Source organism: Sebastes umbrosus, chromosome 2 (assembly GCF_015220745.1).
Source record: "Sebastes umbrosus isolate fSebUmb1 chromosome 2, fSebUmb1.pri, whole genome shotgun sequence".
Lineage (NCBI taxonomy): Eukaryota > Metazoa > Chordata > Actinopteri > Perciformes > Sebastidae > Sebastes > Sebastes umbrosus.
In genome coordinates this window covers 17190713-17204205 of record NC_051270.1, presented here as the reverse complement: position 1 = coordinate 17204205, position 13493 = coordinate 17190713, and the positions used below count along the sequence as shown (strand labels likewise).

The 13493-nt window shown below is 38.3% G+C and overlaps 1 protein-coding gene across 1 annotated transcript; it reads right to left on the bottom strand.

Annotated features, from left to right (window-relative positions):
- Positions 1-227: 227 nt before the first annotated feature.
- Positions 228-12864, bottom strand: phf10 (PHD finger protein 10). Its single transcript, XM_037793262.1, has 12 exons — positions 12705-12864; positions 11089-11198; positions 10704-10834; positions 10290-10373; positions 9631-9755; positions 9340-9489; positions 9110-9219; positions 8794-8941; positions 7847-7999; positions 3496-3604; positions 2363-2551; positions 228-1415 (listed from the first exon to the last, which is right to left on the bottom strand). The coding sequence occupies exons 1-12, from the start codon at positions 12774-12776 to the stop codon at positions 1318-1320; spliced, it is 1479 nt and encodes a 492-aa protein (XP_037649190.1). The 5' UTR covers positions 12777-12864; the 3' UTR covers positions 228-1317.
- Between the last annotated feature and the right edge of the window lie 629 nt (positions 12865-13493).

The following is a 13493-nucleotide window of genomic DNA, read 5'->3' as shown; positions in this document are numbered from 1 at the left end:
TCTCAGACACAGCAGCCGGTCCATCTTGTTGTTGCAATGGTGGGCTGTGTATATGAGACTGTTTGAAAGCTTTGTCCAATAAATAAAATGTATGAATAAAAATTAATTTCAAATGTATATTCACAATGCATAGGCAGTATGCATCTACCTTTTCAGTGCGCTAAAGATTGTTTTGCTCTTTGGTATTACAACTGGGATCCAATTAAACATGGTACACAACAGGTGAATGAGGCTTTTTAAAGTAGCTTTTATTGGAAAAAAAACAAAACACAATTCAGTGACTATGACATTGCTAGCAACAAATATTTCTTAAACAAACTGCTTGCTGAGGGTCAATATAGAAAACAAAATAATTTCAAAAAAAAAAATCTTTCAAGCTGACTGCAAAAATATCAGTTGACTAATCATAGCTGATGGATGTTGAATTTCAATGTAATTACAATGAGTGGTTACATTTTTGAATAATTAGTAATAGTGGAGGGTCGACAACAAAATCAATACATGTAAAGTGAGATACTTTGTTTCAGTAATCAAGACTCACATAAATACCTGCTGCAGCCATGAGGTCTACCACAGCCAGTGTCTATTACATTTCATTACACAGAATCAAAAGCACCATGTCATTATTTAAGACTTTGTTTAAATAAGATTGCTCTTTACTGGCCTGCCTCATTAAATAAATGTGAATTGAAATACCAAGAAAATACAAAACTGTACAAAAATGTTTTTAAAGAAACTGAATTACATCAGCGAGCCCTTGATTGTTTCAGTAGTACCAGATAAAGAAAAGCACCATTTGTTCAACTGAAACAACTTTCCCACTGCAAAAACTACTAGATGAATCAGTTTAATGAAGTAGGAATAATACCGTTAGTGGTTAGCAGATCACAGGATTTAGTGCAGCACCTTTACAGAACAGAGATGCTATGTTGAAGTTAATTCCTAATCTGGATTATTTTTGAGCACGTACATTTGAGGTATAACATACATTATCGAAAGTTTGGTTTGGAGATGGAAAGTTCTGTATATCTCAACTGATTGTGATTCAAATTATAGGCCCGACTTACTGATGTAAAGGAAAATCACAGAAAAGATTAATAAATCTGTTTTCTAGCGTTAGTCTGTGTATTTACAGACCTGTCAATCAATAAAGACTAACAGCAGGTTGTTTGGATTGTTGGTATTTGCTAGGAGGGCTACACTTTTTTATTTTTGGATCACATGGATCCAATGTTTTTAAAATGATTGAACAAATAACATAATGTGCATTTGTGTAGAATTTGGTCACGGTATTGTGGTTAAAGATGCTGTTGTTGATCATTTTTGAGCTGACTTGGACTTCTTCGGTGTTTTGGCTCCTCCCTTCTTCTTGGGTGTGGTGAAATCTTTGTCGCAAACCTCACACACCCAAAGGCCTGAGGAGACACAGAGAATGAATTAAGTACTATAAAAGAGACAAACAAAAATACAAACCCACATTTTTAAAAAGCAGACAAATTGTGAAAAAAAGTGAATGACTGTAATGGAAATTTTGTGTGCACAAGTCTGCTTTTCTCTTGTAGTGTTTGTTGTCCAATCACAGAGTGAAATGACAATCAAGACTGTATTTCAAGTAGAGCTGTCAAAGTTAACGTGATAATAACGCGTTAACGTGAATTCATTTTAATACTACTAATTTCTTTAACGCATTAATGCAACTGATCTTCCAGAGGTTGAACCGGGATCCGTTTTAAAGCTAGAGTGAAGATACTGGTACCAACCATGTCATACTAGCTTGTCACGAAGGAAATTAAATAACACTCCAAAGTTAGGCAAAATATTGGCTAGGTAAAACTGGCATGGCCATTTTCAAAAGGGGTGTGTTGACCTCTGACCTCAAGATGTGAATGAAAATGGGTTCTATAGGTACCCACGAATCTCCCTTTACAGACATACCCACTTTATGATAATCACATGCAGTTTGGGGGCAAGTTATAGTCAAGTCAGCTCACTGACACACTGACAGCTGTTGTTGTCTGTTGGGCTTCAGTTTGCCATGTTATGATTTGAGCATATTTTTTAATGCTAAATGCAGTACCTGTGAGGGTTTCTGGGCAATATTTATCTTTGTTTTGTTGTTAATAGATTTCCAATAATACATATACTGTATACATACATGATAAGAGTATTTAATACTTGACAAATCTCACTTTCAGGTACATTTTGAACAGATAATAAATGTTTAATTAATTTGCAATTAATCGTGATTAATTATTTTTATCGATTGACAGCCCTAATTTCAAGTCAAGTAAGTGGTTGTGTATCTGTCTGCCCATATCACATATCATGTACTGTATGCTTGTGTTTGTGCCCATCCACTCACCAGTAGGTATGGAGTCCATGCCCACGCAGAACGTGTGGTATCCTCGGTCACATTTGTCGCAGAACATCATCTCGTCCTCATGGTGGGGCTGCTGACACACAGTGCACGTCTTGCACTCCATACACTGCCAGCGGTACGTATGGATCACACCCACCAACTCCTTGCTCATGTCCAAGCAGGACGGGTGGCCTGAAGTGTACGGACACATAGACACATGCACAGAAGCAAACACAGAGCCACACACACACATAAATAAATACATGCCACATGCGCACAGACACCAATAAAGACAAAACATAAAAGACACAAATAAAGATATAATGTGAACAAGCCCTCCACACACATTAATACACTGTCCTGTCATTTCAGAGGACTCAAACACACATGTATTAAGACACCACCATTAAAAACAAAAAGGACGCATCTAGAATCTACTCACATCTATCCTAAAATAAGCTTCAAAATATTGTCGGGAATACATAAAAAAAAAAAAATAGTTATAGATACCCATTGATATTATTAAGGACTATCTAAATAAAGAATAGTTGTATGATTATGTGACATGAATAGCCTTTTTCTCCATGCTGTCTTAACTGCTTGGTGAATATAAATAAACGCTTAATTTGCCAACATGTTTGATCCAGCCTTCAGATGAATAACTTTATGGACATTCTTTTGAACCACTAATGTCATTGTTATCACACAGTCAGTGTAAATCATTTGAAAAAGTGAATTATATACATCACTTTAAACTACACAAGCTTTACTGTCTAAATGTAAACACTCACAGCATATAAACAAGGCAGTGTAAACACTTGTCTGAAACTATAAAACTTGCTTATACACAATGAAATGAAATTGACTGGTGGTACAATGGACAACTAAGATGATTCATTAGTCAATGATAATCATTTCAGTGATCTGTTAATTCTATGTACCACTGTTGTTAAACGAATGAGACACAGATGGGACAAGTGATTTATGATCATACAGTAATACTACTCTGGGGAGGATCATTTAAACAAAAGCAAATACATCTGGCATTAAAAGTGGTTAAATTGTGCTGATGTTGTTTATAAAAACAAAATATAAAAACAGGGAAGTGTCTTTTAAAATGAGCCGTGTGAACTTACCGCTGTTATCACATTGAGAGCAGTGAATGAGAGCCTCTGGTTTGCCCCTCTTGTTGGCCTCTTTACCCTTCTGGCAAATGCCACATATAGCATTGGGAATGACCTTAGGCTGCAAGGGCAGAATAATGCTATAAAAAACATGTGTATCCTGTAGTCATGGACAATATAGTAGTTCAACAAAAAGAGCACTTTATCTTGACTAAGGAAGGCTTTTCTACTTTTGGGCGCACAATACATTAAGTAAACCAGTCACATTACATGTTGACTGGTTTACTTTAAACACAAATTGCATCACCTGGCATCAAAATTGCTGTCTGATTAAAGTTTGATAGTTTTAAATATTACCAACCTAGTTCTTTGATGTTTTTTTTAGTCTTTGTGTCAAGGAGCATCCCCAGGTTACTGGGCCTCAGAGCACTAAGAAGAATTATACACAATAAACTGTAATAGTGTACAAAGTACGGACATTAAAATATACTGAATCTCAGGGTACAAGAAAGACGCATGGTGACCCTCTTGCATGCATGTAACATCTGTAATCTACATCAGATGTATGGACCTTTTTCACAGCAGACATTTTGACATGTCATAGTAGGAAAAGCACAGGTGCATTTAATAACATTAATTATAGCTGCATTCCAGTTAGGGGAGTCCTTGGTATTGTGCATGCTGGCTCACTGGAATAGCTTACTGGGACACTTAATGGAACTGAGCCATCGTTAATGTTATTAGTTTCACCTGTACTTTTCCTACTTTGATGAATCAAAAATGTTGCTGTGATAAAGGTCCATTGTCACTGTAGTCAAGTGACGGCTTACTTGATAGCAGACTGACTTTAAGGATGCTTTCTATGCAACGTACCCTTCAGGTTAAAAGGGGTCAGAGCAGAAAGATAAAGAAGCTTGGGGACATTTAAATCAGGATGTCACACGGAAACATTTAACACATTTAAAACATTAACACCTCTATAGGAAGCCACACAATTAAAAGATGAAAGATTTAGCAAGATTTCATATTTGGACTGCAAAAGCCTGAACTAAAATGAACAATGTGACTTAAACTTTCAACGAGTAAACAAAATCGGTGCAATTTAAGAGCATAAAATATGCATGTGCTAGGGTGAGTTTGTTTTACGGCAGTCCTTAGGACACAGAAGTATCCCAAAAAAACAAATCTGTGCAACAAAATTAATTTTGCTTTTCTGTTATTCATGAGGCAAATGTGTCCAATTACTTCTAAAGCCTCAATATAGTGACATCCTTCATTAAAATGTCCCCTGACGGAAAGCTAGCAGGTTACACTAAACAGCCATAGGTAGAAATCTATGGGACAATAAAGGACATGGTTTGGTAATGATGAAAATCAAAGACTAGAAAGAAAGCAGAGAACTAAACTAATAGACAGACAGCAGCAGAAGAAGGAAGTAAGAAAAAGGTAGAGCTGAACGCAGCCCCTTGAATATTTTCATACATACTCACTATTCACATGCAAATACTGTATATACTAGTTATATAGTTTATACCTTTGGCCTCACTGCATTACTGAAATCATTAGTGAAAGGATCGCCCCTATTGCTAATGTGAACTGACTCTTTACAACTGTAAAAATGTAATTGTGGCCACATGAAATGCTTACATTATAAGCAGCCAACATGTTATAAAGTCTAATGATCTGCTTGATGCCTACACAGTTAAAACATCTATTCAGTGGAAACAACATCCACACAGAAAAATAGAACATGAGCAGTTAATGAGGTTGAATCCTGTTTTATTCTAAATTAACTGAATTTGGTCAACACAAGAAATGCTGTATTTTATGCACATAAAAGACAAAAACTCTCAGAGAACTCACTTCCAGGCATGTTTGCTTTTATATAATCTGGTAGCTTTTGTATGGAGTCATATAGCTCTAGACATTACGTATAATTCAAACACAGAGGCATACATACTGAGACACAATTAGAGGGAACTTTATACTGGCTGACCACACAGATTTGAGATCATATGGTTTAAACATCATGTTTTTACTTTTGTTGTGATTTCTATAATGTAAATGAGTTATAGGGTAATGCTAACCTGTTAGCTGTGCCTCACAACTTCCCATCTGCCTCAACTAAATGTACATTATTTAGTCAACCTTGCAACTCGTAGTGATAACAATGGCCCTCATCAATATAATTCCCTCATTCAATATGTCTGACATGCAAAATAACAAAACTTTCTGAGCTCCTTCTGATAATCAAACCAGCCCCGCACATTCTCGGGTAGACTAAGAGCAATATCAAGGGAAACTCTCTTTTAAAAAAGATAATACTGATAATAGAATCTGCTGCAGCCAATGTGTAATCAATGTAATATTACTGAATGCAACTGCATCACACAGTGAATCCAATATTTTTATCTCCATAATGTCTCACCTATGTATAAGCTACAGAAAAGCTGTTGAGCCACAGCTTTCAGAGGGATATATTTCCTGGAATCATTAACATGTCATGTTAATGGTGCAATATAGATTCAACATGTATGTAACATGCAACATGTATCACACTCTGAACTAAATACTGCTCTAGAGGCAATTAGTCAATATGATTCCAACTTGTTCAGAAGTAGTTTTTATTCATGAGCTGTTTGTGAAATACCACTCTACTAATCAATGTAGATGGTAGCCGGACCAGAGCGAGGTAACGTTAATCAGCTAGCAACCTGCATCACTGACTGAAAGTTTTGCTGTCACATGTGGTATCTTTTGTTGAGACCTAAAAGTAATTTAAAAGTTATATCTACTGGAAACCACTTTGGCATTTTACTTTGGCCGATCTACCAGAGCTACAAAATTATGGATCATCCTTGACTTCTGTTAATGGCATTTTTTTTCAAATATAGAAATGCCTGAAAGCTATTACATCTCTAGCTCCTTTTGTACTCATCACAGTACAGGGATATTATGTTACTGACTAATTCTAGTAAATTCTGGCTACCAACATGCCTTGTCATGTCTGCGGGCGCAAAAGCATATGCAAAATGATCTGATGAATAAACATCAAGTCAAAGTTAAGTTAAGTCAAACTTAAACTTAAACACACTGAAACTGGTAACCGTTTTAAACAGACACTAGAAAAGGACCATGCCCACACCACAAAGCTGAGCTGAACTCAACTGGACCATCATACTCTCATTAACGGTAATATACCAGCATATTTTAGGTGTTGGAAATTTTCTTCTGCAAGGTTGAGAATTGGAAAAATGAAACAAAACTAGTACAGTGGGGCTGTAGGGAACAAGTGGTACACTGAAATAATACTATTTTCCCATCTACAGTCCTCTGAACATTTAAATTAAATTCAAGGCATTTATTTAAGCTGAATACCAAAGGCGTGCCATGACTGGGTGTTAACGAAAGGTATGCTGATGTGGGGGATGTCCAGCAGAGTCAAAACCCAGACGGACAGCATACAGACTACTTCTAGCTCAGCTCAGCAACAGTGTGAACAAGGTCGGCATGTCCTCATCTCTCCAAGATGACATTATAAGGACAGGTAAACCTCATGTCAAACAGCTGTCTGATTAACAGATTAACAGTACATCACATGGTGTATAAACAAAGCATATTATAATACCAATACACACTTAAAACATCAGGGTTAAGTGCATTCTACACTTCAGATATAAATGTTAAAATTCTCTAGTGTTAACATCAACTACTTCTTTAAAAGCAACCACAAACTTTATGTGGTTTATATTTTCTATATCTGAGTAACAAAAAGACTTTTCTTTTTAAAAATGAAAACTAGCAGCCAAAACATCCACGTACTTGTCTAGGAAGTATCTTTTTTTGACAAGTGAGGACAGACGAGAGGTATATTGAAGACATTCAAAAGGAAAAACTTTTAAAGTTCAAATTTGTCTTCGCTGAAAAACCCAAAAAGTGAAAGTGCAGTGAAAAAGAAACAAGTGTTCCTTTAAAATGTTCTTATTGCTCAGTCTGGTACGAAGAGAAAAAATAAAGCCACCGGGCAATCATAAAAACAAAAACTGAAGACAGGACCCCCAGTGTGTGACTGTGTGTGACTGTGTGACTGTTTGTGTGTGTGTATTTGTATTTGTATTTGTGTGTGTGTGTGTGTGTGTGTGTGTGTATTTGTGTGTGTATTTGTGTGTGTGTGTGTGGACCAGGTTGTCCCGGCTGAAAAGCTGACAAACTGTAGAAGCCGGAGAACAAAGTGAAGAAAGCTAGGGAGGGGTGGCGGGATGAATGGAGTAAGGGAGTGGTAGTAGTAGAAAGAGGAGGAGGAGGGGGTAGAAAAGTGCTGCTGCTGTTGTTGGAGAAGAGTTCAGGTGCTTTTGTCCTCTACCTTGTACCCTGGGGCCGCTTTGTGGGAGGCTGAATGGCGCTGGCTGCCGTCTTTGCCCGGCGTGGATGTCCTGTCTTTGGCCTTGGACTTGTGGCCCGGCCTACCTGCTCCCTCTTGGCTCTCCACATCTGATGTGTTGCCTGAAGAACTGTCCTGTAGAGTAACAGAAGAGGAGGGAGGAAGAGTAAAGGGGTTTAAGAGTGACGTACAATAATGTATTTCCATGTAGGTAACGGAGTCATGTTTAGTAGAGGTAAATCATTCTGACATGGGACCTAGAATCATGCAACATCACGTATTTGCTTGCATAGTTGCATAATAGACTTCTACCTAGGGCTGTGCAATTAATCAAATTTCAATTACAATTACGGCTTCCAAAGATTATGAAAATAAGATATATCGTCATAAAACGATTATTGTTCCGCATTCCGTTTCCCAATGTTGCTCTTGTTTTGTCTTGTGTTATAAATCCAGCGCACCCCTTTCCCTTACAGTGGTGCACTTTTGCCCCGCTCGCTGCAGCGTATTTCCTCCGTGGCGGTGCACCGCGACAGGCTGTAGGTCAGCTTGGAAAGGCCCGGGGTGAAGGTGGCGCTTTACAGCACCTATCCCTCGCCCATACCTCACCGCTTAGTGCTTGCTGTGAGGCAGACTGTCCTCAGTGCTGCGATGTCGGCAACCCACCTGACCCGTCTTGAAACACGGACCCCGTCGCATTTACCATGCTTTATGGGTGTGACTTTTTTATCTAGCCTCTCAAAGTGCACCAGATTGATGGATTTAACTTTAACATGTAGCCTACAAAATGTTATTATATGTAAAATGTGATTTTTTGCCATAATCAAGCAGCCGTACTTGTACCATTAAGCATCTGTACCACTAATCCAGGATGGATGGATGATCTGACACAGACTACTAGAGCAGTTGTACACAACCTAATGTCTTACAGATGAGTTCTTGTTCTTTTTGTCACCCTTGCCATCCTCTGCGTCATCCGAGTCTGGTTCTGAGTCCAGCGCAGGGAGCTCTGGATCCAGCGGAGGCTCAAACAGAGCTGTGTTCAATGGCAAGTACCGCAGCTCGTTGGGAGAGTACCTGTCATGCACAACACAATGATGCATCAGGGCAAAACATTCAGCACAGCAATATATAATACATGCTGAGAAAAAGGTAATCTTAGGAAAAGGTAACATCATTTTGGGTTTCTTATCTTGAATACAAAAGAGGGTAAATGTAAGAAAAAGCATTTATCTAAGTGTATACCTTTTGTAGTAGTCTTGGAACTGTCCTGGTATGAGAGCTACAGGGTAAGGCCCCGTCCTTGTCAGCTCTGGAGCCAGAACCTTGAACCTGCCCTGAGGTACCTGGATAATCTGAGAAGACACATAAAACACAATGTATGTCAAAAAATTCAGAAGTTACACAAAGCTCTTTTCTGAATCCCTGTATAATCTCAGTTCACAAAATCATCGGTCTTCCTAGGTTGGACTTACATGTGTCTGGAGGTCAAAGTAAGCTCTCCTCTCTTCCATACGCTCCCTGTTGAAGTTACTGTTGAACTCTGCAGCCTTTTTGGCTGCCTTCTTAATGTACTCAGGAACCTTGCTGGCCTCCACCTTCTGAGGGTTCTGCGGCTGCATTTGCTACAAAAGACAACAGATAAAAACTGTAAGAAATGTGTACAAACATCTATGTGGAGGACTTGCATTAAATGCATTACTGTAAAATAAAATGTCACAGTAATCATCAGCCCCCAGGATTGTTCTTTTAGTCTGTATACTTACAGAGTACTCTTTATTTATCCTCTGCCGCTCTCTCTCCTGCAGTATGACTGAATATTCAGAGTGTTTGATGGGATACTCCTTTATCATCAGATCTATCACCTCGTCACTCCGCAGAGCTGTCAGACCTGGACACAGACCAAAAGATACAGTAAATCTTATAAACAAGGTTCAATTTGCACTCTAAATGCACTGTATTGAAGGTCTTATTGATAACATTTTTATGTAGACAAATATTTTAATGTTTTACAATAATACATCCAGAGTTTTTAGAAAGGTGCTGAAAAAAAGTATAGCTCTTCCTGAAAAAACCCCAACATATATATATATTATTATAATTTTGGCGGGTACAAAATTAATTTGTGGAGATATCTGACGTTTAGTTCCCACTTCTAACCAAGTTTGTGAGCCGATAGTAAAACAACGTTGGTATCACGTGGTATCTCTGTGTCGTCGGTTAGTGTGGAAATAACGGATAAATGGCTGAGATTGACGGTAAGTGCCTGGCAACGACTTGTTGTGAAGTAAATGCAATGGAACGGGGGATGTAGAATGTTACATATAGTGGCTGAATGTTATCAATGTTATCAATAGCACCTTTAAAAGAAATGCAGTAAAACAATTCTATCTGGTGGTCTGAGAATGTTAGGTGCGGTTCCTACCCAGAGTACACTGTGTTTCAGTAATGACGTTCTGCTCACGCAGGTAAAGCTTCTCTTTGTGGGACAAGTCTCTTCTCTCCATATCTACAGAGTGAAAAACAAATAACATCACTGGTCAAGGAGCAGCTTCATTCTTCATCAGGTCAGAACATGAGTAAAGAAATGTCATTACAGCAGTATGACAAACAACTATGCATAGCTACTACTGGTGAAGCCAGCCTACCCGTTCTCAATACCTATACTTGTATTGTTACTGTATTATTATTCCAGTAATAATACTTGTAAATTAAGTATTAGCAAATCAATGGTATTATAGTATAGAATCAATAGTATTTGTATGAGAAAGAGTAACACTTTATCCTTGGAACACTTGCAGGTGTGCAGTACTGTTTTAGATTTTTACATCAGTCTTACCTGGGTACTTCCTCTTGAAGGATGTGACTCCCAGATACTCGCTGACCTGCTCCTGCAGCATGTAATACTCTCCTGTGTCATCTGAAGGCCACTTGTACTCTGTCAGGTTCTCTGCTGGGAAATATGTCGGGCTGGAAGGGGGGTGGAAAATCAGACATAATGCTATGAGGAAATTGTATTTTAAAATAAAGTATATAAAAAGGGATCACATGAGACTGAAGGGGGCTACAGTTATGTCTTTAAGTTTCATCACATACATGTCTAGATACAAATACATTATATATCATAAAATATATGATAATAACAAAACCTTGTGAGCCCTTAAGTCATCAGGACTGCTTAAAACAGGGCCTATTTATTGTCCATAAGTATCGTTCAAACCTACCCAAGGTCTTGACTGGAGGTGTCGCAGCTTCGGGAGCTGTCCCCTGAACCCATTCTCCTTCTCTTCGGAGGTTGGCTGCCATCATTGGACTCCTCTTCTATTACATCCTCCTAAAGAGGAAAATAAAAATACCATTTTTGACTTATATATTTAACAATAATATAATATAATGTGATGTTGGCAAACTCCACAGAGCATGCCTATGTTTACAAACTGGACTTGTATGCGATAGGTTCAGAGTGAGGACTAGCAAGACTAATAAGAGTAAGACTATCTAATTTTGTTAAGCTCTTATATCTCTCACTGGAGTATTTATTTTGCTGCTCTTTAGGGGGCACTTTGTATTTAGCTCTCTAATTTGTGGTTTGACATTTCCACAGGTATAGAAGTCACTAGATCCCAAAAAGTTTGGGCAAATGGGGCAAGTTCACAAGTGTTTATTAATACAGCCAGGATAGTCTTAATGTTGCTGTCCCTCCATCTCATTTAAGCGGACACATGGCTGTATTTATTCATCAAAATCTGGCTTATTGTTTCTTAAACATCTTTATCCTTTGGACCTACAACCCACCCACAGCCCTTGATTCCTCAATAATTACTGTAGCACACAGCCAATTGTCAGCAAAATACTGTATAGTTGGGGGCGTTTGTCACAGTTGCACACGTTTGGACATTCTAAGCACCAGTTGAAGATGGAAAGAGAAAAAGAAGAATGAGGAATTAAAAGCAGCCACATTGCTGGATCAATCCCAATGCCAAAGTCATGAACTCTGAGCTTTCAGAAACTTTCCACATACGAGGTCATGAACACAACATGAGGGGGGCGTTCATATGGACTCAACATGACCCCATTTGAAGGCACCAAATATACCCTAGGACATCACAAGTTTGAGACTTACTTCTAGTTTCTGGCTTTGAGAGAGAGTAGGTCATGTTCACACATATTGAATGAACTTTACTGGGCCATGGAAATAACATATTGGCATTCTTAATTTGGGGTGGTGTTCCCCTTTAATCTGATCACTTGTGTAGATGTGTCCTGTTTGCAGTGTGGCGTTAGTCATGTTACAGCAGAATGAAGAAGGTAAGGTAATATTAAGGGTACCAGAATAAGGCTAACGTTATCCCTAATTGTCAAACCACTCATATAATAATAAACTTTAGTGGATAGCACCTTTCCAAACATAGTTAGAAAGTGCTTTACATAGTGCAAACATCAAGATAAAAACAATACAGAATAAAAACATTAAAAACATGGGACAAAATAAAATGTTGAACATAAAACTTTTGTACAAAAAGTCAACAATAATGCAATTTAAAACAAGGGATTGCTATATCAATGGAAGGTGGTGTTTTTGTTTCTTATGTGGACATAAATCATATAAATAAATGTTTGTAAACACGACACAGAAGATGCAAACCATCCCAGCACACATTAGAAAACAAAGAGGAGATGCTAACATCAGTAGAGTCATTCATGGACGCAGCTAGCCTTAGCATAATGCTAGCTAGCCGTTAGCTTAGAGTTAGCAGCCTCGCAGAGCCCCGTGAACAGAGCTAACTAGCTAACTATTATTATTGGTGTTATATTCGTGTCTGCAGAACATAAATGTCACCTTTAAGGATTGTGCTCCGGGAGTAGCGGGGTTGCTGTCGCAGGGTGGTCTGACGGGGAGCACAGCTGCCATGGTTACCTGATGAAACCTGCAGCAGCAGCTCAGTGAAGCTCGTGAGCTAGCTGCTACTGCTTCTTCTTCTTCGTGTGAGGCTTTGTGGCGGTTGACGTTAACGGTGACGTAAGCACGTAGCCGCCGCCTGCTGGGCTGGAGGGTCAGCTCGCTATATCTTAACTGAGACTGGTTATTTAAATAATATACACACGAGTTGTATTATTTGTTCGTGTAAATATAATGTCAAGGCTATGCTTATCACAAACTTTCGACGAGTTTGAATGATATTGAAAGAAGTCTGTCTCAGAAGCCTAAAACACTGTTAAACAGCAGCACCCTGCGGCCGCCTTAAGCCATTACAATGCTCAAACGTTTGTTTTTAAAGGTCCCATATTGTAAAAAGTGAGATTTTCATGTCTTTTTTATTATAAAGCAAGTTTAAGTGATGTATAAATACAGTGAAAGTATCAAAACTCTCAATCCATGGAGAAATACACAAAGCCCCTATTCAGAAATTGTGCGTTTGAAACAATCCGTTAGGATTTCTGTCCATTTGTGATGTAACAAATCTACAATATTTACACCATTTCACATTTTTAAATGTAAACATACTAAATGTGTCCCAATTAATTTCCTGTTGCAGTGTATGTAAATGACAGGATGTAAACATGGACCTAAGCTGTTTCCTAGCAACGCAATTCCGTTGCAATTCCGTTGAAATGCACTAAAACGGAG